The sequence below is a fragment of the Dryas octopetala genome, chromosome 2 (assembly GCF_963921425.1).
Source record: "Dryas octopetala chromosome 2, drDryOcto1.1, whole genome shotgun sequence".
Classification (NCBI taxonomy): domain Eukaryota; kingdom Viridiplantae; phylum Streptophyta; class Magnoliopsida; order Rosales; family Rosaceae; genus Dryas; species Dryas octopetala.
The window spans coordinates 25,276,157-25,302,732 of record NC_141367.1 but is presented as its reverse complement, the minus strand read 5'-3'; the positions used below and the strand labels follow the sequence as shown (position 1 = coordinate 25,302,732).

Genomic DNA, 26,576 nt, shown 5'->3' with positions numbered 1-26,576 from the left:
TGGCTAATACTTTGGTGTGGCCTGATACAAACTGGCTTTGTTCAAAAAGCACGTACTCAGGTCGTAACTCGCAAGGTCCCAAGTCTATAGTGTATTTTTTCTCTTTTTTTATTCCTCGTACAAAACCAATGACAGATGCACAAGGACTGGTCCAAGAGTGTTATTCTTTATCCAAATTGCTAAAATAATCCATAATATTTTATCTATAGGAAGTTAGTAGAAGTTGTATGTAAAACTTATTTTAAATTTTGGAGATGTTTTTGGTAACTATTGGAAATTTTTGTATAAGGACGTGTTGTCTACACTTTAAAGCATACATCCTTATAAATACAAGTAAGCATGCCTAGTATGTAGCATTCTTTTTTACTAAATATAAAAGCATATCAATTAATGAATACATACTCTATCGAAATTCCTTCATCACTAATATCAGAGAAATTAATGAATGCATGTGAGTTTGCCTAGTATGTGCAGTGCAACGATCTCCAAATCTGGTCATCAAGTCATGATGTAAAAGTTTTAATTTAATTATATACTCCAGAGACCAAAATGCAATCGATCAAATTGGACTGCATGTAAATGCCAATAAGATATATGCTTGACACTTGACACTTGACACATCCAGGGCTCCAACTCCATGCACTGAATTTTTCTTGTTATTCCATGGAAGGGAAAGGACTAAGGAGGGCAGCCACAAAGAGCAAAAGGATAAACATAAATTGAGAGAGAATTATTTAATGTATTTTGGGTTCTTTCTTTATGGAAGAAGCTTGGTATATAACATGAAGTGATGGAGCTGCCACCTTTTAGGCGTTGAAATCCCCGAGAGGTTGAAGCCAGGATTCGTATCACACAACCGTGGCACCTATGCAAGTCAAAAGAGTTTCCAACATATCTCACAACCACTCACAAGACTACACATATGCCCACTCCTTGGACATTGCAGATAGGCCACAAAGGCTGATGGGCCAATTGGGATGTGGCTTTTCATGTGGTGCTTTGGTGCACACACATGGACTCATGGCTTTCTAGTAGGTGGACATGTGGCTTGGGTTGACACTAATTGTCAGAATTCGAATAACATATGCGACCATACACAGAATGAACGGAAGAAATAGCTCATCAATCCATCCATCACTTAAGTGAGGGCCGGGGTTCTATCAACTTGACTAGAAACCAAATATTTCTTTTTGAGATTTTGTTCCTCATCTCCAGTCTCCACCCCCAGCCTCAAACTATGGTCAAAAGTCAAAACCCTTCCTCGTCCAAAGCAGTAATTAAGATGGAACCATGATAAATTAAATAAGAGTACATATGCATAAAAGATATGCACACAAAATGACATGAAATCAATTTCCCAAAAGCCATTGGAAATAGGCGATTAAGATGCAGAAGTCTGAGCAATGGCAGAGCGACATGTGAGGGCATGCTTTTTTAATTATTTAGATAAATATAAATATAGATCAGATAATGATAGCATTTTTAGGAGGAAGAAATATATCCTAGATATCTATCTGCAACAGTGATACTGTAGAGCAGCATTATCTTTATCATGACGTGGAGGTCCAGAGGAGACCCATCATTGAACATGGGCGGCCAACGTTGGGCCATGCAAGTCATCCCCAAGAATATATTCCACGACAACAACTTTGATGATTGGATCATGCAGATGGATATGAGAATACTAATGAATTCTTTTTTACGTATTGATGAATCTAATGCACGAAGCTCATTGGCTATAAATACAAGGAAGCAATGCATTGGACAATCAAGCAGAGGAGTGAGAACAACATATGGGTTTAGGTTATATATATATCGATCTTGTATATTTTATATATATGATCGATCATAATGAGGAAGAAAGGTCCTACATGAGGGTAAGAGCCTTGTTTTGTAGCCAAGGATGACTTGCCTGTAGCCTCCCAAAGGGTCGATCTCAAAATATGATAAACACACTACACATTGAGTTCATGCATATATATGAGACATGCATTGGCTATAAATCTAGCTAGGGAAAGACTCCTTATGTGGTATACAGGCAGTCTCCTTGGCTACCGAGACAGGCACTTATCTCTCATGCTGGACCTCTTCTTCCATGGACTCTAGCCACTGCTCAGACAACTAGTCAAATAAGAGGTACATGTTTTTATTTCATCTTTTAATATGTTATTGTTAACAATGACAATCTGAATCAAAATTTATTTAACAATGACATTAGTCTGATACATGCCTTGTGATCACTGTTATGCATGTGTCAGTCATTCAGTCAAGTGGGTTTAGATTTGCTGCACTCCTGCAGCCATGCATGAACATGGGCATGGTTTACTGTGTCTCTGGCGACACTATTTTTGTACGGCATCAATCATGGTGTATAACTCTGACACTGTTTTTATACGGACTCTTACAAATTGTACTATACTATTTATCTTACTGTTCAAGATACTCACAGAACCAATGTGGTATATAATATATGCTCTATTTTGCATATAATATAGAAGCAATGTGGTATATAGTCTAAATTTGCAAAATCAGATCATATTTGTTATCATGGAATAACAACTAAGATCTGAATTCATACTAGTGCCTCTTCTTACATTTAGGAAGCCTACCTTAATGTTTATGGTTCACCACATGTGACCAGGACGGCAGGACCTAATTAGGTCCGTCCTTAAAGCGGTTTTGGTTTTGGTTCTGGTTCACACCTGCTGAGGTTATCGATTTGAGATACTAGACAAAGGCCCAAATTAAAGCGGTTTGTACTTTGTTCACACACCTACACCGAAAGAGAAAATCCCTTTCCTAAAACTATTTTATAAAACGGATCTCTCCCATCCAAACTTAACTTTCACATTCTAGTCAGGTATATATGGCACTGGAACCACCGTGTGTACAAGCATGGTCCAGCACCAGGCCACAACCAATGTGCTCCGGACTCTATGCCATGCAAAGGTATATTTTGAAAAATGAACATTTCGGAGCAAGGAATGATAGAAATGCATAAATTTTTTTTGATAGAGCTGAGTTTTATATTTTCAGCATCAGCTCTAAAATCATAATCAGACAGTAACTTCCACATACACCAACAGTCCCAATTACATCCCTAAGTAAACTAGCCATTAGATTTGAACTATTAGCATGACCGATCTAAATCCCAAGAAAGATTGTATTATCATGGATGTCAATTTCCAACTATTCTATCATTCCGAATCAGATTTATCTCTTCCAATCTTGAGACGCAGTGTGAGGGAGTTTAGATGAAGAGGAAACTAAGCATTTCAAGAAATGAGCAGCATGATTGGTTAGGAACCTGATGACTAAATTTTGGGTGATCAACCTGGTATTGGCCCTAAAACAACTTAAAACCACCAAAACAGGTCTTTTAAACACCAAATTGCTGAAAACATGCATCTAAGGTGCAGTGCAGGTCTATGCATATTGAAATTGGCAAATGCATTCTATTAAAAGCTTGCATATGTTGAAAATTATTATCAAATCTGTACTATAGCAGCCACCGTTTTTCCAAACTCCATATGGATGTCAAAGGGAGATAGTTTCATACAGCATTTTAAAAATATAGGTACCAGCAATCTTTGGCTATATATGGGTCCAAAGAAGCACAGAAGAAGCCGCATACATAGAGTGAAAGACAGCACGGTGGCAATGTGAAGAAGAAGAAGAAGAAACTTATCGTGCAGGCAATGCAAAGCTATGCTCTGTCCAGTTTGGAGGATCCATGACAGCACAAGCATCTGACTTGTCAAAATCAGCAACCTAGAAAGAAAGAAACCCAATGTTCAATTGCTAAGCAAAATGGTTTTTCCATCAAGTAGCCATAGACTCAGATAGAGTGGTACCTTTTCATTGCAGCTTGGGCAATAATGATACTTATGCCAGAGGCAGTCCATTGAAGGCACAAGGAAGCAAATTCCAAGCATCATAGGAACCATACAACCAACAACAGCTGCCAGACTTGGCTTTGATCTGAAGATAGAAGACTCAGCATCAACATATCCATCATAAACAACCCAATTTCTTTCAAAAATCCCCATTAAAATCAAAACCAAATAAATCCCAATTAATTAATTAAGCAATATACCTGACGGTGGTGAGTCCGGAATCGCCACAGAAAACGCAGTTGAAAGGGGCAGGAGTGTCTCTGTAAATGGTCTGATGAATAGGAATGCCTTTGGGGTCTCCATACACCGCGTTTGGCGGGATCGCCCCTGCTTGGTAAGGATTCTCCACCACGTATAATGGTACTCCGATCACCGGCTCCTCCATCTTCTCCGCCATCTTCGACATCTCTGCTTTGTGACTGCTGTCAATCTTGTGATTTTGGGCAAAGCAAATTGAAATTGGCTTATGATTTTGTGTTTTTTAGTGTAAGAAATTGGCTGATTTTACAAGAGAAACGCGGCTTTGATTGAACAGATGGAAACTTCTTGCAATGACTATCTAGTCCCTTGGCCTCTAAGCAATTGACTTTTACGTCTTCTAGAGGGTGGCGGCCATTGGGCCCACCACCAACACTGCGAAATTTCCAAGTTTCTTTTGCATCAACATCACTTTCATTCTTTGATTATGGCCAAAAAAAAAAAACAATCACTTTGAATGAATTTGGGCTCTCCTTAGACCTTGGGCTTCCACTTTCTCTACCATGGACTACTGCTATTCATGTACATAACTCATAAGGTTGGGTTATCAGTGAGCCTAATTGTATGAAGCCCAAAACATGAAGGTTGGGTTATATAAATCATTGTGAACCTAATAAGGCCTACAATATTTTTCCCCTTTTACCTATTGGGCAATGTTATCCACCTTCAACAGTTTATTATTTTTTCATTAATATTCTCTTTTATTGTTCTCTTTCCTTAGTATATTTTTATGATCGAAATCATTCATTTTTTTATTATTCTTTGAAGATCATCTCTGCAAAAAATTAATTAAATCGGAAATCGTTTGGTTATGTAATCGTTATCAAATAAACAAACAATTCTGATCATAAAAATACATTGTGGAATGAAAATAATAAAAAAGAAAGTCAGTGTACAAAGCAGATTGAAGAATGTAGATTGGAAGATGTGGATAACATTCACCCCGTTTCACTTTACCCCCTTACCTATTTGTATTTGCATATGTACTTCCCTTATCCCCTTCTTGTTTCAAGCAATTACTCTTAGGAAGGAACATATGAATATGTTAATATAATTATCAAGTCATAGTAGTTCGGTTTACCTAAAGGACTTAATAAGAGGGACATGTAAAAACAACAAATTTAATGGTTAAATTTAAGACAATTGTCTTTCATTATAAGTTCCTTAAGTGAGTGCAAAAGAAAAACCCTAGCCGCCATCCCAAAAGAAAAAACTCTCTCCTCTCCTTAACCTCTTCATGGGGGAGGGGCGGCCCTTGTGTTCTCACAGACTGCTCCTCCCCTCGCCCCTCTCTCTTTTGTTTTTCTTTTCCTTTTTCTGTGTTTTTATTTTTGTCCTTTGGGATACTCTCATCCCAATAAGTGAGAGTGTTTTCATCTCTCCTTGTGAGAGTTTTTCCACCTCTCTTCGTGAGAGTTTTTCAGATTTTGTTTGTTTTGGTTTGTTTTGTGTTTTGATGCTTTCAGGTTTTCTCTGGCGCTCATCACAAGGTGTTAGGGAGTCACTATTTTCGCCGGTACCGGTCATATTTCCACCGGTTACTATTGCCACATCCGCCACTTTGCGCTATTGTCAGCCTCGACTTAGAGATGTTGGTAGGATCGTGAACCCAAACGCGACTAGTTCGCTAATTCCTACGGTGCCTCTCTGGCTCCGTTTGATGGCTATGTTTTAATACAATGATTTGCCTTATTCTCAAAAAAAAAAAAAAAAAAAAAGTTCCTTAAGTGAGTCGGACTGCAGGTCATAGACTGATAGTAATAAAGTTAATTTCTAAGAATGTGAGATGTAGATTAAGAATGCATATTTATAGAGAAGAGCATTTTGGGTGCCGTAAGCAAGAAGCTTTATCTTCCAATAAACACGAATTACAGAATATAAATAAGAGCACTGCGTTGCGTGGAGAAGCGAGAAGCGCGCGCTCTGCATGCCCCAAGAGCCAAGGCCTGAAGACCACTAGGGGATGTTCCCTTCCTCCTTAACTAAATAAATAAACTCGATAGCTCGATCATTGCAAAATGTGCATTGCATTTGCAGCAGGGAATGAATTGGGAAACTCGCTCTGTTCAAACATACCATTTTTAATTAATTTATATTAATCTTCTGCAGATCGATTGCTATTTTTTTTTTTTTCCTTTTTATTGCTGCAAATTGGTGATACCTAATGAAAAGAACCCATGTAGCAATATTTGTAGCTACAACTAGAAGCCTTGGAAATTTGGGATTGAACATTTGAACCCAAACTAGCTAACAAACCACATAACATGAGCTTAATTAATTGGTTTCCTTTTCACTCAACTACATGTGCGGTGTGCCATATCAATTATCAAATTAATGGGATGTTGGCATATAAGTTGGCATGTTGCAGATCAGAGACTGTGTTCTACTGCATGCATTCTTTGACTGATGCCATGACCGTCTTAGCTAGGCAGCAAAAATTTTCAAGAGGAAATTTCACAGAAGTTCTTCCGGCCTGCATACTATTGCATAGAATAGAATAAAAGGGTACGATGAAGTTGACAATTATATATATCTAAACAAAAGTAAAATAAAATAAAATACATTCAAATTTTCTTTAATTCTGTTAGTGAGAATTAATTATACCTCTCGTTGAAAACACTGGCCGCCAGCGAATCATGTCTTGCTAATGATGATAATGATGATGGTGAAAAGTGGTTGTCTTGCAAAAGTTGAAAATGATATATAATCATCACTGATTAATATTTGTCAAAACAATCAATCAAGTTTCATGGTTGACTGAAACAAAGTACCAATGAGTTTTTTAATTATACTTTAGAAATTAATATTACTTGTTTCATTCCTAATAAGAATTTTTGGGGGTGTGAATTTTTCTTCTATTTGGTATTTGAAAGTGAATATTAATTAGAGTTAAATACATATTTGGTCTACGAATTTTGGACGGTTTCTCAATTTGGTCCACCAATTTTAAAACGTGACAAAAATAACCCCGAATTATTCAATTTGTGTCAATCCAGAATCTTCCGACAAATATCAAACGGAGGCTGACGTGGCGCGCTAGATGTGCGCCACATGTCACCTCTTTTATTTTATTTCAGATTTTTTCTATTTTCCTATTTTTATAAACTTTAAAAATTATTTAAAATAGCTCTGGACTCATAAAAATATACGAAAAATTTCTACAAACTCATCTTGACTAGTACTAATTTAATATTGGGTCAAACTACCAATTTTCCCTCTAAGTATTTCTAGAAAATTTGGGAAGTCCAAATTTATTTCTAAAAAATTAAAATACTCTAGACTCTTTGAAAATTTATAGAATAATCTCTCGAGCTCCAAAAAATACGAGGTTTGCACTATAGGTCTTCTAAAAACTAACACTACCTTTCTTGTGAACACTTACTACCCAAAAGACCTCTCGGTCTTAGAGGAAAATAAATTTCCCTTTATAAATAAATTTTAATTTTAATTTTTTAGAAATAAATTTGGACTTCCCAAATTTTATGGAAACTCTCAGAGGGCAAATTGATAATTTGTCCCAATAATAAATTAGTACTAGTCAAAACGAGTTCGTAGGAATTTTTCGTATATTTTTTTGAATTCATGGCTATTTTTAATTAATTTTCAAAGTTTATAAAAATAGAAAAAATCTGAAAATTAAATAAAAGAGATGACATTTGGTGCACATCCAGCACCCCACGTGTAGAGCCTAGAGTATTTTAATTTTCTAGCGCGCACACGGGAGATTATTTTATGAATTTTCAAAGAGTCTAGAGTATTTTAATTATTTTAAAAATAAATTTGGACTTTCCAAATTTTTTGGAAACACTTAGAGGGAAAATTGGTAGTTTGACCCAATATTAAATTAGTACTAGTCAAGATGAGTTCGTAAGAATTTTTCGTGTATTTTTATGAGTCTGGAGTTATTTTTAATTAATTTTTAGAATTTATAAAAATAGAAAAATAGAAAAAATTCGAAAATAAAATAAAAGATGTGACACGTGACGCACATTCAGCGTGCCACGTCAGCCTCTGTTAGATATTTGGACGAAATATCTTGAATTGACACAAATTGAATAATTCAAAATTATTTTTATCACATTTTAAAATTAATAGACCAAATTGAGAAATGGTTTAAAATTTGTGAATAAAAAAATGTATTTAACCCTATTAATTAATATAATTGTGATGGAAGACGGAGATCCGTGATGGGTTTCTGAATTTGAATAGGAATACCAAAGCAGTGGAACATCCCAATGACCCCCCGGTGGTAGCAACTGCATGTAGCAGAGGGAATATTAATGCAGAGTTGAGAGAGAGAGAGAGAGAGAGAGAGAGAGTGTGTCAGACTGGTAAAAGTAGGAGAATAGATTCCACAAACAGGAAAAATCCGAGGGATCGATCTGAAGCTGAAGCTGAAGGTATAGCCATTCCCATACACCCATCTCCATCTCATCTCGTGAACTAAATTACAAAGGGAAACCCCCAATATTATTGCCTTCCTAATTCCTAATTGCACGACATGTTATATATCTTCAATTTTACTCTACACTTCTCTACCTTCAAATTTTTGTACAAATTTATTTAGATCATTTTACTTCAAACAAATTAATAAATTATAAACATTCTCTCTTTTTTCAAACAATCCAAACCTTAAACTATATAAATCAACATGCATGCTAAATATTGCTGGCTATTGGAAAAACAAAATGTTATAATGGACGCTAGCCTCATTGATTTGATGTTACGCAGGGTTCCAAGGTCTTTGGATTTTATAATTTGGCACTGTTTGATAAGCTTTGATATTGGTATATATGCAATTGCATGATACAAAAATCAATGGCACTTTATTATATCAATTGCTTTCAAGTTTATTTTCATTCGAGAGTTTGGCAGTGCAAGTGGATTTATTTTTACAAGCTTATGAGTTTAATAAAAAAAAAGTTGATAATCTTGTGAGTTATGATCAACACACGTAAAAAAATTAATAAAGTTTTTGAGCGATATATCCTCTTTGAGTAAAAAGAAGATTTCAATGCAAGTAATGTTAAGTTTATAAAATTACACGATTATGAAAAAGGACCGCTTTGTTCGTGTACTTGCGTTAAAAGGGGAAAATATTTTACCTTTTTAATTAATAATTAGTGGTAATTTGATATGGCACTCAATTCTTAACCGTATTTGTTGCTTAAATAATATGTGTGGTCCTTCAGTACGCCAAATAGTTATTAATAGTAATATTCAATTTATCCTTAATTAATTACCAGATGCACCTTTAAAAAAAAATATTGCTACATGGTACCACAGTGGCTCTATTGGTGATTACGTTGAAAACAAAAAAAGAAGACATAAACCTAATTCATGAAACGAGAGCCTTCGATCAGGGTTTGGCTCTATTGATAATTAATGAATTGCTTTAAATTCATAAAACTCTGTAAAACTTGAAACTTCATATATTGCCAAACCGACCATATTGCTCTAATACAGCTACGATATATCATTAGACTAAAGATAAGGTTTCAAGTTTCAACTGCTGTTGAATGTGATATATACATATTATTTTGTATATTAAAAACTAAAAATTTACGACTATATCAAAGTAATTATCAATTAACAATTTAATTATTAATTTTAACATACAATTCTCAAATTCTGTTTGTTTGAAATTATCATCATTTATGGCGAGTTGGCGCGTGCTCAGACGCGGCTGTCAAAGCACTTCTTCCTCCCGCCATTTGAAAACGCCACCCACCAACTTCTTTTTTTATTTTTGCAACCGGAAATTACTCAAGTACCCTACCATCAAAAGCACAAAGTTATGAGCTTCCCGGACAAACTTTTGAAAGTGCGGTCATCGGCCACTGAAGAAAAAAAAAACGCTACCAACATTTTCGAAACCAGAAACTGTTAATTGTCACAGTAAATTCCGGCATTCAGTTTTGGTATTTGTGTTTTACCGGGTCTTTGCTTTTTAAATTTTTATTCACCCAACTTAACTTATTATTATTTAATCCATTAACTTTTTAAGTAATTAGGGAACAGTGCTTACAATCACGCGCCTCGATGGCGTCTGTGATGTTCAAAGCAAAGGAAGCGATCATGTGAGACAAAGTGCAAGTTAGCAACTGTAGCTGGTCCCACCTGGGGGTTCGATAAAAGATTCCCACGCGCATTTACAGAGCGTGAGCTGCTATTCTACCCACTCATCTCATCTCAGAGTTGGGAAATCAAATCAAATCACTCTCTATCTGTTCGTGACTTTGTTATATTCTCCCTTCCAAAAATCCCACCTTTAATTTCCCTCTCTCTCTCTCTCTCTGAGTGTCTGAGTCTCTGTTGTGACCTGTGTGATTTTTGTTTTGATTGTTGAAGCTCGATCATTCATTCTGTATCATATTCCAGGCTTTTGTTTGTTGAGGAAAGTGGTGGGTCAATGACAGCTCCAAACATGGCGACCATCGCTGCTTCTCTGGAGCGGTCTCTCCAAAACTGTTCGCTAAACCACCACCAGAGCACCATCACAGGCGGCGGCGGCGGCAGCTCAAGTGGTTCTGGCGTGGTGGGCTCAAGTGATGGTTTGGACATAGGCATGGGAAGGTCATCATGGACCTCATCAACTTCAGATGATGCACAGCAAAATCAACTACCCAACAATGACACCATTTTGGAGCTCAACTCCCATGTCTCCCTTCCTTACCATTGGGAACAATGCCTCGATTTAAAGGTTCGTTTCTTTTTTTCCTCCTTGATTGTTGAAAAACAAAACAGAACAAAACCCATTTTATAGTTTTGGTTTTTTTCCCGTTTAAAGCTTCAATAAATGCAAAAACATGGCAGATCTTGCAACTTCTTTAAATTAATTCCTTTCTTCCTGATTTCCCTCATTAATGGCTCATTGTATTTAATGCTTTATGCTCTCTCTTTCCCCACCCCAAAATTAATCCCAGAAACAGAATAAGCTTTTCTCAATGGTTTTACTTTTACCCCTTCATTTCATACTTTAGACGAAAGGAAATAAGAAAAGCTTCACTGGGTTTGACCATCTAGTTGGTACATTTCTTAAGCAATCGAAAAGGCAAAAACTTTTTCCCTCTTCTGTAAGTGATCATCTCATCTCATCCACTTTAGATGAGGAATAAAGGGGAAAACTTTTTGGGTTTGCATTGTGTTGAACAATAGGAATCTGGGTTCGATCATATATACGGTCGTTTTCAATAGCTAGCAATGGTACTATAATTTCATCTACTTGCAATACAAGAAGAGCGTTTTGAAAGTTGATGGGTTTAATTTGCAGACTGGGGAGATTTACTACATAAACTGGAGGAACGGGATGAAAGCAAAAGAAGATCCAAGGACAACAGCAGAGTACAGTGGGGAATACTACTACTCGGAAGACGACGACAATAGCTCCTATGACAGCGAGGAGTCATCAACCGAGTCGTCCCCATCTTCATACAGAGAGAGAGAGCAGCAGCAGCGCTATGAAGTAGACAATTCCAATTCCAATTCCAAGGACCATGTTTTGGTAGTGGCTGGCTGCAAAGGCTGCCTCATGTATTTCATGGTCCCTAAGCAGCTCGAGGACTGCCCCAAATGTAGCGCTCAACTTCTCCACTTTGATCGATCCGAAAATGGCTCCCCATGAGATGAGATCACATTTCTTATGTTTTCCTTTTCTTTTTTAAATTCCAGAAACCCTTTGTCCTCTAGAATGCCAGACAAATCACAAAATGGGTTATCATTAGTTTGCTGGTAATTGCTGTTTTTAACTCAGTACTTCTTTTAGTCTTGTTGATTATTGTCTTGGGGCAGTTTTATTTTCTTTCAATTTTTGGTTTTGTTTGGGAGGCCATGGAAGTGGCAGAGAAGAGTCCTACAATGCCAGCAACAAGGTCAATGGTTTGAAGAAGCAGGAATAAGTTTGGTAATGATTGCGACGTGTAGGTTTCCTTCTCTATTTATTAGTTCCATGACCATGACCATGATCTTCATCTTATTTTATTTATCTTCCTATTTTCTCTATTCTTTTAACGAAATTATTCGTTATTATTTAACAAAGCATTCATCATGCATTTATGCTCAGCTTCCACAAATACCGCTTACAATTTATAACTTATTTCTGCATTATTCTTTTTCCCAAAAGGACACGTATCTATGAATGTGAATGTATGTCATGTGTGTGCAATATATATGTTCTTTTTTTGGTTATAAACAAAGCGTTTGACATGTTAAGTCACTAAATGAGCAATATGTCTAATTGTCTATATGTTCTGCAATCAATATATATATCATCCTCATAAAAAGTTTTCTTTATGGATTAACGTGATTTTGGTACTTAGACTATTACATTTGTATCAGTTTGATCTTCAGATTATTACACTTGTATCAGTTTGATCTCCAAATTATTACACTTCTATTAATTTGGTTCTCAAATTTCTAATTTAAAAAATTAAAGATCCTGATTTTTTTAATTTTGTCAATTATAGTTATTCCGTCAATTTACATATTTTCCATCCAATTTTAGTGGAAAATGAAAGATGGAAAAAGGATGCATGAGAAACAAATGTAAGATATAAATGGAAGGTATCATTTTGCCATACAAAATGACTTTAGAGTTCTTAAATTTTTTAAATTAGAAGTCTGATACAAGTGTAATAATCTGGGGATAAAAATGACATTAATTCCTTTTCTTTACTATGTTTAGGTTGAGATTTTATTATATTATTTCGTGTTATTGTTTAATGTTTTATCTCATCAAAGTCAAAGATGATATATAAAAATGAAAGGCTTAATTATCGATTTACCACCCAAGATTGTAACTCATTCCCACTTTACCACCTGAAAGTTTTTTTGTCCCAGATTACCACCTGTAACTTACATCCGTGTCCCATTTTACCTTGTTCCGTCAACAATTCCGTTAATGCTGACGTGGCGCGCTGGATGTGCGCCACGTGTCACATCTTTTTTGTATTTTTTAATTTTTTTAATTTTTTTGATTTTTCTATTTTTATAAACTTTGAAAATTAATTAAAATTAGCTTCGAACTTAGAAAAATACACGGAAAATTCCTACCGACTTGTCTTAACTAGTACTAATTTACTATGGGGTCAAAATGCCAATTTTCCCTCTAAAAATTTCCAAAAAATTTGGAATGTCCAAATTTATTTCTAGAAAATTAAAATACCCTAGACTCTTTGAAAATTCATAGAATAATCTCCCGAACTCCAAAAAATATGAGGTCTGCACCGTTAGTCTTCTAAAAACTAACAATACCTTTCTCGTGAACACTTGCTACCCAAAAGACCTCTCGGTCTTAGAGAAAAATAAAATTCTCTATAAAATAAATTCTAGAAAAATTCTAAAATTTCTGTAAAGTCTCGAAATAATTCTCTAAAACAAGCTTTTGGTAATTTTTCAAAATATTTTTGAGAATTTGTCCAAGAGTTTACGAAAATTCTATAATTTTTTATAGAATTTATTTAATAGAGGAAAGTTTATTTTAATTTTTTAGAAATAAATTTGGACTTTCTAATTTTTTTGAAAATTTTTAGAGGTCAAATTGGTAATTTAACCTTATAGTAAATTAGTGCTAGTCAAGACGAGTCCGTAGGAATTTTTTTTGTATTTTTCTGAGTTCAGAGCTATTTTTAATTAATTTTCAAAGTTTATAAAAATAAAAAAATAAAAAAATGAGAAAAATAAAAAAGATGTGACACGTGGCGCACATCTAGCGCGCTACGTCAGCATTAACGGCCAGATCGTCAACATTAACGGAATTGTTGATGGAACAAGGTAAAATGGGACACGGATGTAAGTTACAGGTGGTAATCTGGGACAAAAAAACTTTCAGGTGGTAAAGTGGGAATGAGTTACAGTTTTAGGTGGTAAATCGATAATTAAGCCAAAATGAAAAAAGGTAAGCGCCAATTATTCCAAATTCCTTGTAGCTTGCACAAATGCACGCGTGAGATACGGGGTGGGTTGGAGTGGATTGGTCTAGGTGGGCTGGGTAGGTCTAGGTGGGCTGGGTAGGTTGCCAAAGCGATGTACAGGCATATGTAGCTGAACCCACAAGCTTTTGGGAATTTGCTTTTTTGTTTTTTTGTTCTTTTGTTTTTCTTTGATAAAGTCAAATTTTAGGCTAACCAAAAAATAAAAAACTTGGATTTTCATTGCACCACTCGCTTTTCATTGTCTATAAACGTCCCTCGGCTATTATGCCTAGGCTCGATCGAGATGGGTTTGTTTAATTTGGTCAACTGCTTTATGCAGGACAAAACAAAACAGAATAGTATATAGTGAGAATTAAATAGTTTTAGAGTACTGAATTTCATTTCCAAACATAAATGGTGATCCCGTTAAATTAAAGGAGGGGTCAATGGAGAGGGACTCTCACTCATTCATGAATCATATATAATAATTAAAGTTGATGAATTAGTATTACTCATATTCAATTGCACATTGAATGAGTCTAATCCCGATATGCTAGGGCCATGAGAAGTCAGCGCTAAACAGTTTTGCTCTGAGTATTGTTTGTTTTCATTAAAATTCTTGTATCACTTAAAAGTAGGGAATAGTACGTGATGCTCTTGTAGTTGTCGTACAATTTCCATAATTTTTTTATTTATGTGGTTTCAACGTTCAATTATTAAGGATTAATTGCTTATATATATATATATATTAAGTAAGTAATTAATTATAAGATTTGGGAAGGGGGATCATCAATTAAATGAATCAAAGGATAGGGGGCTGGCGCGTTAAGCGCACAGCCTCTGCCACATATATGATGAAAAAATATAAATTAAAATGTATTTGCCAATTTTTGGGGGGAGAAGCTGAGCGCTGGTTTGTCACAATTTTAACCATGCAAAGTTAGGAGGTCCATTGGCACCATCTTAAACCCTTGTACAGTTGTATAGTACAATCAAAATCCAATGATGGAGTACGTGGATGATGGATTTCTTTCATGGTTACTAAAAAGAAGAAAAAATTGTGTGTTTTGGACCTTTGGTATGTCATAAAACAAAACACAATGGAATTGGCACCCTAGCTATGTGGTACAAGTAGAAGAGATCAATTGATGTGCATATATGCAATACAAAGTCTGCACCCAAAAAATTCTCCGTCAGAGAGAATATATTGCTTTTTTCACCCTCAAATTAAAGATGACACCCATGAGGGTCCTAATGTACATTTGATAGATATATCATAGTTGCTTCACATTTTCCAGTTTAGTGTCCTTTTCTTTTTGTATATATCAATTGATGTAAATCCACCAGCTGTATGCCTCATATACATCGATCCTTGACATTATTGCACAGACAATCCTTATATTAATTAAGTAGAAAGTTGAATGCAATTAATGTGACGTGGGAGCCCTTGAGCTCCAAATATATTAACCAGAGTCATTCATTTTTTTGCCACTTTGTATATACATTAAGTTTCCCATGATTTCCTGGCCAAAAAAAAAGAGTTTTGTCCCATGATTTGAGGCATAAATTGATGGCGTCTTCTTGATGTAGACTACTTCATTAATTCCTTTTTTTTTTTAGAAGAATAGGTAAAATCATTTGGGAAGAAAAAAACAAAACAAAAGCAACATATATTGATGATAATAATATAGGGTGGAGATCGAAAAATGTTGAACAATTGTTGTGGCTTAATTTGGGAATAACAAGTGCTACAGTCATGAGCCATGACTCTGCATGAGTGGTCGCCAACTAGTTATTATTTTGGTTCTTCAGAAACGTTCTTACCACTTCCACCGACTAGTAATTTATCATTAAAAAGCTTGCCTTTTCCTTCATGTTGAAGCTAGAAGATGGATCAGCTGCATTATGCAGCTAGGTTGAAAGTTTTGCTTCACAAGTACAACTAAATAATTGAACAAAAAAAGGGCGTGACATTCTCTTTACAGCTAGAGCTATTTTAGCTTAGTTTTTTTCTTGCGCTTCGGCCCCCACTGTACCAAAAAAAAAAGGGTGTGTGGTGCAGTTGTTGGTGTTTGGATGTGAGGCCCTCCGTCCTAAAAGATTCGAACTTGAGGCACACATAGAGAGAGAGAGAGAGAGAGAGAGAGAGAGAGAGAGAGAGAGAGAGAGTGATGGTTAATTTGGTACAAATAAAAGAGAAAGTAGGTGGTAAAGAACTAAAGATGGTCCAAGAATGAGTAGTAGTAAGCAGAGTAATGGGGGGTAATTTATGGGCATAGCTGGAACTAGTGTGGAGAAAACAAATTAAGGAACCTTTTTCTTAGCTAGCTTGTTGGTTGGGGCAGAAGCCAGAACTCATACTCAGAAGGGAATCTAATTAAGCATCAAAATAAGAGTGCAGTGTACTGTGCACTCTGCACACTGTGGTACGTACTATGTAGGTAAAGAGATAACTATGCACTACAAGGTTATAATATGCATAGTCAATTGGTGATTGGTGAGAGAGAGAAAGAGAGTGGTGAATTGAAATGCAAATGAATCAGACTCTCTCTCTCTCTCTCTCTCTCTCTCTCTCTCTCTCTCTCTCTCTCTCTCTCGGTGTGTGATGGTCAGTTGGTCAAAGACAAAGGGACTGATACTGGGAAGTACTGGAGGGGGAGATAAGGACCCTCAACTTCAAGCCTAGCTAGCCAATCTAGCTATTTTTCTTTTTGGTAAATAGCTAGAGAGCTATTTACCAATAAATATATGCATCGATTCTAGATAGCTATTTACCAATAAATATATGCATCTCCTTTATGATCGATCCAGACGTTTCTCTGCATGGAATCTCTATTATTTTTGTCCCTTTCTCTATCCCCCACTACTCGTGTCTTTCTTCCATTTTGCATCTTTTAACGCTACTCCCACACTTTGCTACTGTTCACTACTCTTCAAAGTTCAAACTATATAAATTAATATATTTGTTTGCTAAAAACAAAGTTACTAATAGTTCACCTTTTGCATGCATCAACCACAACTAATGAGCCCGTCCCATTTGCCCTTCTTGTTGAAATGGAAACCCTCAACTTGATCCAGTACATTTGTTTAACAATTTTTCTAAACCATCACGTACCGTTTTTCAGGCCTTAAAAACGGTCCATTCTAAGCCCGATCCTATTTTACATCTGAGACAACCTTGCTCAGTGTATGGGAAGGTTTGGGCCGGCCCATTTGTACAAAGGGTAAGCTTGGACTTGGTGTTTATAAATCTGGCCCAATCCAAACTGCAGCCTGAGCCTAAAGCACGAACACATGTCAGTCAATTCCATTACCACAATCGTGTAGGTATGGGTAGGATCAGATCTCTGATCTTGTAGTTTTTGATGGTTCCCCATCGGTTTACTAAAAGAAAGCTAAAGAAAAGAAATACTAAAAAACAAATATCAATTTTCTCATGTCCCATTACACACCCTGGTATGAAATATATATAGAAAATGGAAACATAACAATCCCAATAGCCATTCTATCATATAACTATCCTAGCAGCCCATTTATATTCAGCAGCCCAATAAGTAATAGCCCATTCATTAAGTGATCTATATATCTTAGTGGCCCAGTATCCCATCAGTTTTCCTCTCTTTTTTTGGGCCTTTAAAAAAGAAAAAAAAAAAAAAAACCATTTGCCACAATATTTATGTCTAAAATTAGATTGAATATGTTACCTCACTAAATTTAACGAAAAGAAGAAATAAAGTTTATGCTTATACCATAAACTTCTTAATTTTTTTCTTAAATATAACTTGAATCTATTGAGTTAATCTATCCATCCATTCTTGAGCAACAAAGAGCCAGATTTCTTGGTTTCTTGATCGGACAGTGGAGATGGTGATGAGGATGACGGTAGTGATGGAGGCAGTTGATGAGACTGTGGAAGAAGAGGTGGGCCGGCATGGGACTTGGGTTGTGTAGCTCTGGTGGAGATGATTGAATGGAGGATGGGAGTGTGGTGCTGACCCTGAGGTAGCTAGGCTTCTGTTTCTGATGATCAGTTGTATTATAAAATATAAATGTTGGTTTTGGTAAAAGGATGGAGTGTTAGGTGAGAGTAGATAATAAGATAGAAAAGTGAGCTATATAGCTTCTAGAATGACACGTGAAACTTGAATTAGGAGTCAAATCTTGAGTTAATAAAGGTCGGAGGTGATCAAAAGCAATGCAATCCATAAAATTGAACAAGGAGTCCTATAAATTTTATATGGCCTGGATTACCTGAGCTCACCTCACGTTTATATTGGTTTAATTAGGATTTGTGAGCTTCTTGACAGGTAGGTGGCCTTCTAGCACAGGGGAAATGACCCCCCCCCCCACTCTGTTAACTTGGCACTTACCCTAGCCACTGTAGTGCATATAGTACTCCATGATCTATATAGAAGTTGGAGGTGATTTGTAGCAGTAGTTGAAGACTTGAAGTAAAGCAAAGCAATGAGATACCACCCAGTTCCTGGTGAGCCTCCACCTCCACCCCCAACCCCACCAGGTAAGTCAAGCCTCCTGCCTCCAACCCTACCCTGTTTCTGGTATACATATAATTTGTTGCTTATTTTGTTGTGGCAAATGCTTATTCAGGGCCACCGCCTCCACCTCCGCCGGAGTACTACCCACCGCCAGACTACCCTCCCCCTCCTCAACCAGCTCCACCACCCCCGTATCAGGATTACTTTTATGCTCCGCCACCGCCACCGCCACCCCAACCCCCTCCACCTCAAGATGATGACGTGGGCTGCCTTTCATTACTTAGAGGCTGGTATGTCACACCCACATCCATGCATCACTATTTCTCTTCCCTAGCTCCATAGTGTTTGATCTTCACTATTGAATTAATGAACAGGCTGAATTTGCCTTTTGAAACTAAGATTTGACCCAATTGAACCAGTATTAATCAAAATTACTTTTTCTTCTCCTTTATTCTTCCTCTGCTCTACTGCATCTGACTCCTGCCTCAATATTCTTGTTTACATTTGCAGTTTGGCTGCAATTTGTTGCTGCTGGGTGTTGGACGCATGCTGCTTTTAGTCCATTAGATTAGATGCATGGTCTCCTTTTATGTATAACAAATAACAATGATGGTGTTTCGTTATTTTTCTTTTTAGACATTCAGGGCTGTATCATGTCCTGTACAATCAACATTGAACCTTAGGATATGCCCATAATGACTACCAGTGCATGCTTTACATAGACCACATAAAAGGAGAGGAAGACTTCCTGGATTTATGAATATATATATATATATGTGGTTTTTAATTAGCATGCAATCCCTTAATTAAATAAATTAATCCCTCATTTTTTTTCTTTCCTTTTTTGTATTTCCTCCAGCCAGCCATTATATGAATAAATCTATCTAAATTGTGAACTCATAGTCATTAATGTTTCGTCCCTTTTAAACATGTTACAAAAGTGTAAAAATTAGCATTACAAAATTATCAAAGCTCAGGTGCACTGATCAAAGTTTAATACTGTATAACAAATTGGGTTGTGGTTTTCAAAACAGGAAACTGAGCCCAAAGTATTTGTGGGATTTCTAAACAGAGTGAATTGGTAAAGTTAGAACAAGTTAGACCCTTTTTTTCTTGGATTAATAACTTTAAGTCGGGCCCTTATACCAGAAAAATTGGGCTTAGCCTCAGTGATCCAGGCTGCACTTCGAATCTTGGAGGACGTTATTGGTCTTGCTTTATTCTTACAGATTATAAGTATAGAAACTATTACTGATCATAAGGCAACAGTGGCATTGATTCATTCTGCAAATACTAAACCTCATATTTGGCCCTGTTATATGATAAATGCACAGATGCCTCATAAAATACATAAAAGCAGAGGATATAGGAATTTCATATTCAAATGAACCATGACTTGTGTTTCTATGTACTAGTACTTACATCATAAATGAAAGCCAAACTAATAAAGTGTGAAAATAGAAATTTAAAGGAAGAGGATCCAAAAGGAAATTAAAATCACTTCAAGTTCTAGGCAACAACGGGTGGCACTGCATCCCCAACTGCTCTGAAATCAGACACGCTGTCTAAGAGGTGATGCGATGCTTTCTCAAAATTAACAAAACCCATAAACCAGAATTCATGGCCGTCTGTGGTGACAATCTGAAGGTACTTCTCTGGTGGGTTCTCTTTCATGACCACAGGGTTCACTGTGCCTACATTTGCTATAGGTATCATCACCTGCTCAATAGTCAATACAGATTTTCAGTCAATTAATTCAACACCCATATATAATTTTGCTAAAAATGGTGAATCAATTAATTGTAATATTAATTAGTATTTACCTTGTAGTAGCTCCAAGCTGGCTGTCCAGATGGTGAAGTGAAAGTCAAAGGACGATCACTGCAGAAAGCTAATCTTGCTGTTGATAAATAGAGGGTTCCAGCAACAGGGCCTGTGGATGTGGAAAAGTAACAGGCAAAGGTCTTCTTGAGCTTCTCATTTGGTTCGGTTTCAAAAATCTGCTTGAACAGAGACTCAAATCCACCTCCGGTTATGGCTTTGGCTGTCAAATTCATCTTTCCCCAGGCAACTTCCGAGACAGAAGGCCCAGTTTGAACTGCAATTAAAAATGAAAATGAACATAAATTATATATATGACTAAGTTAGGTAATTGAATTGAGGGTTGATGAAGTAAAAGTAGTTACGGTTGTGCCAGATGTTGCGGGCTATGGTCTCGGCCTTGGTGCTCCAGGAATTGAAGAATTGAATGGCAGGCTCAAAAGGGTTGTTGGTTGCCTTGTTTATTGGGGAGTACTGCACATAGGGCGGTTGTTGTTGTTGCTGTTGCTGTTGCTGGTGATCATTCTGCTGGGAATCAGAGGCTTTCCACAAGGCAGCCTTCTGGTTGTCTGGGTGGACACCAGGGGCTGCTGGTGCTCCCATGATGTGAGTGCCCCATTTCTTAGTGTCCTCCTCTGAGGGTGCTGAGGGTGGTTGTTGCTGAGGATGAATATGTGGTTTCTGAGGCTGTGACTCATGAATATCACTGCCAATTGTGGATGGTACAGTAGTATAAGGCTCTAGGGGTGGTTGCTGAGGCTGTGACTCATGAATATGTGGTTGCTGAGGCTGTGACTCATGAATATGTGGTTTCTGAGGCTGTGACTCATGAATATCACTGCCAATTGTGGATGGTTCAGTAGTATAAGGCTCTGGGTCTTTGCCTTTGGGAGAGAATTGATGATGGGCCTGTGCTTCTTCAGGTGTGCCTGCCATGCTTAATTGAATTGCTTTGATGAGTTGATGGGTAATGGATTCCTTGTTTAATTTGCTATACCAAAAGATAAACTAGATGAGTTTTTATAGAGGAATTAAGATGTACACAGTGGGTCCTACACGCCTTAATTTGTTTTCTTTGCAGCCAAGTAAACATGGGATTCGTCTTAATTTCAATTTAAAAAGCTCCCTTGGCTTGTTGTTGGCAGGGAAAGAGTGAAGAAGCTTCGAGTTCCAGAGAGTGGCATCAGGTTTAGGATATAGATCGCTCCCTCCGCGCGTATCTTTTTCACCGACAGTCCGTCTAAAAAGCATTTCAAAAGTTGAGTTACACGTCATTTTTGGATAGGGGCAGATATTTGGCCAAGTTGCATCCTTGCTAACAGTGATGCATGGATGTTGACTGTGAGAAAGCTATGGTTCCACCAGGTGTCCGATCACGCCACCCGACACATTGCACCAGTACTCGAGACTTGATGTTCATTTTCAATATTCATGTTAATACCACGGGACCCTCAAGATTTGGTCGTTATCCATAACTCCCTCTCATCTCTAACATTTCGATCCATCACGCAGAGCCATGAGTTATCACCATGTCCATGTTCTTCATGAGCCGAATACCCCACCACCACCAGGCAAGCCACCTACAAATTACAATTGTGAATTTTAATTTCCCTATTCATTTGATTGAATTTGCATGTCATGTGTGTAATGACCAATTGGTCTCTACTTGATGGTTCCTTGTTCAGGGTTCCCACATCATCGTCCTCCTCAACCACCACAACATGGGTATCAGGATTACTTCTACGAAGGCTACCCACCGCCACATTCAGCCCCAACTCCTCCTGGCTCATACCAGCACTACCACCAATATGAGTCATATGACTCTGCCTGCCCTCCATTCCTTAGAGCCTGGTACATACCTATGTGCTTTCTATATATCCCCATCAATCCATTATTATATATGGCTTCTAACTTTCTATTCTTCATCAACTTAATTTTACTCTAAATTTCGTGCTTCAACTGCATAAATCTCTCTTAATTTCTGCTATTAAATTCAACTTGGTTCGTTTTTCCCCCACCATCATCAACTTTTTTTATTACTCTTAATTTCTCACAAAGTTGTAGTCAATTGCTGCTGGCTGCATGTACAATTGTACACCTATATATCCCAGTATTTCCCAACATTGTACAAGTTTGAGAATTCAGAAATAGCTAAAAGACCATTTTTTTTCTTTTTTCTTTTTTTATTTCCACTGATTAAAATAGTAAATTAATTATTGGTGTTCTTGTTGGTTTTGTTTATCTTATCTCACCCTGATTCTCTTGTTTGTTTACATTGGCAGTTTGGCTACACTTTGTTGCTGCTGCATGTTGGAGCAGTGCTGCTGCTTCTAGTTCTACCTAGTCCGATGGATGTATGGCTTAATCTGCTGATTCTGCTCCTAGCTACAACCCTCCTACATGCTTGTGTATCATTGGATGATGCTTTATTTTGGGAATTAAGTCACATTTCTTGAGAACGTCCACCACTAGATTCTATCAATAAGTACTTGTTTGTTGCATCAATTTACATTTAAGATTTATATATTTCAACTCTGTATTTTCATTTTGGCACTTCAATACATAGTTTGCATCTACCATTTAGAGCATGTACAATGCTATTATGGCTAAATTCTATGCTTAATGCCATATACAGTAGATTTTAACGACCGCAATATTTAGCATTTGTAATGCTAAAACTATATTTTCTAATATATTTTGCAAATGCTATTGTGGATGCCAAAAAACATGTTGGCCCCACATAAAAAAAAATACGTGAGAAAAGAGAAAATTAGTGTTGGTTGGTGAGAGTTGATTGGTTAGAGAAAATATAAAGATTATTGAAGATGTGAAAATGCGTGTTGGAGTCAATGTTTATTACACATGGCTTGCCCTAATTGGTTGAACACAACATTATAATAACAAAAGGCTAAAAATATAGTATTTAGCATAGTTTTTAGTTTTTTTTTTAATTGTACATGCTCTTACATTACATTACTAAACTATATGCTTAAAAACAAAGTGCAGAAAACATCATTTAGGTAGGAAGATGCGGAATGTTTCTGTATTTTATGTTGGGCCATCCCGTTGGTACATTGTAGTAATACCCAGTGGCCCCATTCTAAGATCAATAACTAGTTGGAGTCTTAGCCCATTATTGGATTATTCACGTTTCTCATTTATGCTGGTTTGATGTTCGGCTATGAACTTGGGTTTGCAGCACCTAGAGATAAATGCTAATTAAATAGGCTTTTGGTATCGAAGGTATGGTGAATATGTGGAAGAGAGAGGATTGTCTGGTACCAAAGGAAATATTGTGGAGGGGATTACCTTTTGGGCTTATTTGGTTATCAAATTTAGGGGTGGGCATTTAAACCGCGAACCAGGCACACCGAACCAAACTGGAGGTAAAAAAACCGTAAAAATTGTGTTGACCAAAACTGGTCAAAGATTGGACCAAACTGGACCGGAACGGTCCAATACGGTTCCGATTTCGGTTCCGATGTTGCTCTTCTTGAAGCCGAGCCGAACCGGACCGTGTAAGACCAAAAACATATATATTTATACATATTTATACAATTTTATATTTTTATACACTTTTTTACACACATTTATACACATTTTAGATAATAAAATTAATATTAACCTAGCTATATTTTAGACCATAAAATATATTTTATATATCCCTATATGGCCTATATAGTATATTATATATATATTGTACTATATAGTATATAGTTTATAATACTATAGTATATCCTAGCTTATAATTTTTTTATATATATTATTGTTTACTATAAGACTATACCCTATACTCTAAATGCCCTATGGCCCATATACTCTAAACCCCAATTGAAACCCTCAAATCCTAATTAGATTAGTCAATTACAAATTACCAATTTAAACCCCAATTGAAACACTAATTATATATTTGATAGTACTATATAGTATATAGTTTATAATACTATAGTATATCCTAACTTATAATTTTTTTATGTATATATTTACTACAAGACTATACCCTAAAAACCCTATACTCTAAACCCCAATTGAAACCTCAATTGAAACCCTCAAACCCCAATTAGATTAGTCAATTACAAATTACCAATTTAAACTCTAATTGAAACACTAATTATATATTTGATAGTATCATATAGTATATAGTTTATAATACTATAGTACATCCTAACTTATAATTTTTGTATGTATATGTTTACTATAAGACTATACCCTATACCCTAAATACCCTATACTCTAAACCCCAATTGAAAATTTGAAACCCTCAAAAAGTCAAACCTTAATTAATAATTAGATTAGTCAATTACAAATTTGCAAATTACCAATTTACCCATTTACCCATTTGGCCATTTAGGCAATTATGCCAATTTACCCTACCCAAATACCCAATTACGGATTAACCCAACCCTAAATCCCCAATTGATTTCTCACTCTCATCTCAATCTCTCACACAGTCGAGTCTGGACTTTCTGCTCTATCTCTCACTCTCAGCTCTCACGCTCATCTCAGCCTCTCAGGTAACCATCGGCGTCGTCGCAGCGTCTCTGGTACATCTCGTCGGCATCGTCTCAGGTAACCATTTTTCTCACTCTCATCTCTCATCTCGCGTCTCTCATCTGTTAATCTATCATCTCTGTGCAATTTGGGGTTTGATTTCGGGTTAGATCCAGTCTCTCACTCTCTCATCTCAGGCTATCATCTCTGTGCAATTTGGGGTTTGATTTTAGGTCCAGTCTCTCACTCTTTCACTCTTTCATCTCAGTCTGTCATCCAGAAACAGTGCACTGGACCAGACCGGAACTGTTACCAGTCTGGTTTGGTCCAGTTCTGATGCATCAATTCCAGTGCTCAGCACCGCACCGCACCACACCAGATAGGCTTCTCTAGTGCAGTACCAGTATGGGGGGAGAACTGGGCCGGACCGCACTGTGCCCACCCCTAATCAAATTATCAATTCATTTCGTGTGAATTGTGAAATAAAATTTGTTGCCCATATTTCTTTCTAAACGTACTTTTGGATTGGGAGCTGAAGAGGAACTTGTATGGCTTGAAGATTGCCCATCATTCCTTGCTCACTTGCTCTTTATTTTATCTTTCATGATTTAGCTTTCTGATTTTAAATGTATACATATTTTAAGTTTTCTGTTTTGGCCAAGGTATATCTCAAATGTATTTGATAACAAATCAAAATGAAAATTTTTCTGTTCTTTTTTATACCTCATGATCAATACTTCGATATATTGAACAATTATAAAAGATTACAGTTGTGTTGGATAGAAAAATTAAATTCAGAATTTGAAATTCAGTTTTTGAGGAGAAAACTTTCCTGCTTGGCATCATCAATAGAAAAATATGTGACACACTTTGGTCATCGCTTTTACATTTCATCATGCTTAATAAGTTAAGTCAAAACAAAAAAACTTTATAACTTACATGACTTTAAATTTTAGGGCAAATTACACAAAAGTAACTCAACTAACCACCCTATATCACTTGAGTACCCCAATTAAAAAAAGTTGCTCGTAGGTACCTCAATTACTGATTTTGCACATCCAGGTACCTCCGTCAACTTTTCCGTCAGGCCTGCCGTTATTTGTCTACGTGGCACACTAGAAACATGCCACGTGGATAACAAAAAATAATAAAAAAAATGAACTAATTATTTAAAAAAAAAATTAAAAAATTAAAAACTCAAAAAAATAAAAAATAAAAACAATAAAAAACAATAAAAATGGAGCACTTGCAGCACCCCTCCCTCCGCCCTCCGCCTCCCACCCCTCCCCGAGACCCCACCCAACCCCAGCCACCCACCCCTCCGACCCCAGCCACCTTGCCGGCGACCCCAGCCACCACGCCGGCGACCCACCAGACGACCCACCCGACCCCTCTCATCTCTCTCTAACTCTCTCTCTCTCTCCCCGAAACTCCAGCCCCGAGCCCTCCTTCTTCCTTCTCCCCCCGCGTCGGCCACCCAACTCAATGACCCACCCACCTCCCTCCCTTCTCAGGCCACGAGCTCCTTTCTGTTCTGAGAAAGCAAGTTCAGTCATACTAACCACACATAATATTTCATTCATTGTTTTGGTTCAAAAAATTGAATTTTTTCAATTTATGATTCTTTGTAAATTGTAGAACTACTAATGATTGTAATTCAAACAGATTTCTGAGGAGCTTCGGAGAAGGGAGGGAGGTGGGTG

General features: G+C 36.7%; 4 protein-coding genes and 1 long non-coding RNA gene across 5 annotated transcripts; 3 read left to right on the top strand and 2 right to left on the bottom strand.

Annotated features, from left to right (window-relative positions):
- Nucleotides 1-3,453: 3,453 nt before the first annotated feature.
- GILP (GSH-induced LITAF domain protein) lies at nucleotides 3,454-4,442 on the bottom strand. Its single transcript, XM_086234453.1, has 3 exons — nucleotides 4,097-4,442; nucleotides 3,855-3,981; nucleotides 3,454-3,771 (listed from the first exon to the last, which is right to left on the bottom strand). Exons 1-3 carry the CDS (start codon nucleotides 4,300-4,302, stop codon nucleotides 3,685-3,687), a joined length of 420 nt encoding a protein of 139 aa, XP_086090579.1. The 5' UTR covers nucleotides 4,303-4,442; the 3' UTR covers nucleotides 3,454-3,684.
- A 5,965-nt stretch (nucleotides 4,443-10,407) lies between these two features.
- On the top strand, nucleotides 10,408-12,153 carry LOC147294650 (ATP-dependent RNA helicase). Its single transcript, XM_086233594.1, has 2 exons — nucleotides 10,408-10,857; nucleotides 11,428-12,153. The coding sequence occupies exons 1-2, from the start codon at nucleotides 10,567-10,569 to the stop codon at nucleotides 11,776-11,778; spliced, it is 642 nt and encodes a 213-aa protein (XP_086089720.1). The 5' UTR covers nucleotides 10,408-10,566; the 3' UTR covers nucleotides 11,779-12,153.
- A 6,117-nt stretch (nucleotides 12,154-18,270) lies between these two features.
- LOC147294649 (uncharacterized) lies at nucleotides 18,271-19,461 on the top strand. The gene is made up of 3 exons (XR_015120560.1): nucleotides 18,271-18,584; nucleotides 18,674-18,851; nucleotides 19,072-19,461. It is a non-coding gene; the product is annotated as an uncharacterized LOC147294649 (long non-coding RNA).
- Nucleotides 19,462-19,835: 374 nt separating this feature from the next.
- LOC147294648 (GRAM domain family protein) lies at nucleotides 19,836-21,502 on the bottom strand. The gene is made up of 3 exons (XM_086233319.1): nucleotides 20,748-21,502; nucleotides 20,385-20,659; nucleotides 19,836-20,280 (listed from the first exon to the last, which is right to left on the bottom strand). The coding sequence occupies exons 1-3, from the start codon at nucleotides 21,316-21,318 to the stop codon at nucleotides 20,071-20,073; spliced, it is 1,056 nt and encodes a 351-aa protein (XP_086089445.1). The 5' UTR covers nucleotides 21,319-21,502; the 3' UTR covers nucleotides 19,836-20,070.
- A 323-nt stretch (nucleotides 21,503-21,825) lies between these two features.
- LOC147294647 (uncharacterized) lies at nucleotides 21,826-22,921 on the top strand. The gene is made up of 3 exons (XM_086233320.1): nucleotides 21,826-21,953; nucleotides 22,068-22,233; nucleotides 22,665-22,921. Exons 1-3 carry the CDS (start codon nucleotides 21,899-21,901, stop codon nucleotides 22,714-22,716), a joined length of 273 nt encoding a protein of 90 aa, XP_086089446.1. The 5' UTR covers nucleotides 21,826-21,898; the 3' UTR covers nucleotides 22,717-22,921.
- Nucleotides 22,922-26,576: the final 3,655 nt, after the last annotated feature.

Excerpts from the sequence above, each read along its gene's own strand:
- LOC147294648 (XM_086233319.1), bottom strand. The coding sequence starts at position 21,318 with ATGGCAGGCACACCTGAAGAAGCACAGGCCCATCATCAATTCTCTCCC. Across the intron at positions 20,660-20,747 it reads CCGCAACATCTGGCACAACC|TTCAAACTGGGCCTTCTGTC; the intron begins GTAACTACTTTT and ends TTTTAATTGCAG. Across the intron at positions 20,281-20,384 it reads CAGCTTGGAGCTACTACAAG|GTGATGATACCTATAGCAAA; the intron begins GTAAATACTAAT and ends ACTATTGAGCAG.
- LOC147294647 (XM_086233320.1), top strand. The coding sequence starts at position 21,899 with ATGAGTTATCACCATGTCCATGTTCTTCATGAGCCGAATACCCCACCA. Across the intron at positions 21,954-22,067 it reads GAATACCCCACCACCACCAG|GGTTCCCACATCATCGTCCT; the intron begins GCAAGCCACCTA and ends TTCCTTGTTCAG. Across the intron at positions 22,234-22,664 it reads CCTCCATTCCTTAGAGCCTG|TTTGGCTACACTTTGTTGCT; the intron begins GTACATACCTAT and ends TTACATTGGCAG.
- GILP (XM_086234453.1), bottom strand. The coding sequence starts at position 4,302 with ATGTCGAAGATGGCGGAGAAGATGGAGGAGCCGGTGATCGGAGTACCA. Across the intron at positions 3,982-4,096 it reads TCCGGACTCACCACCGTCAG|ATCAAAGCCAAGTCTGGCAG; the intron begins GTATATTGCTTA and ends TTCTATCTTCAG. Across the intron at positions 3,772-3,854 it reads GCCCAAGCTGCAATGAAAAG|GTTGCTGATTTTGACAAGTC; the intron begins GTACCACTCTAT and ends CTTTCTTTCTAG.
- LOC147294650 (XM_086233594.1), top strand. The coding sequence starts at position 10,567 with ATGACAGCTCCAAACATGGCGACCATCGCTGCTTCTCTGGAGCGGTCT. Across the intron at positions 10,858-11,427 it reads AACAATGCCTCGATTTAAAG|ACTGGGGAGATTTACTACAT; the intron begins GTTCGTTTCTTT and ends TTTAATTTGCAG.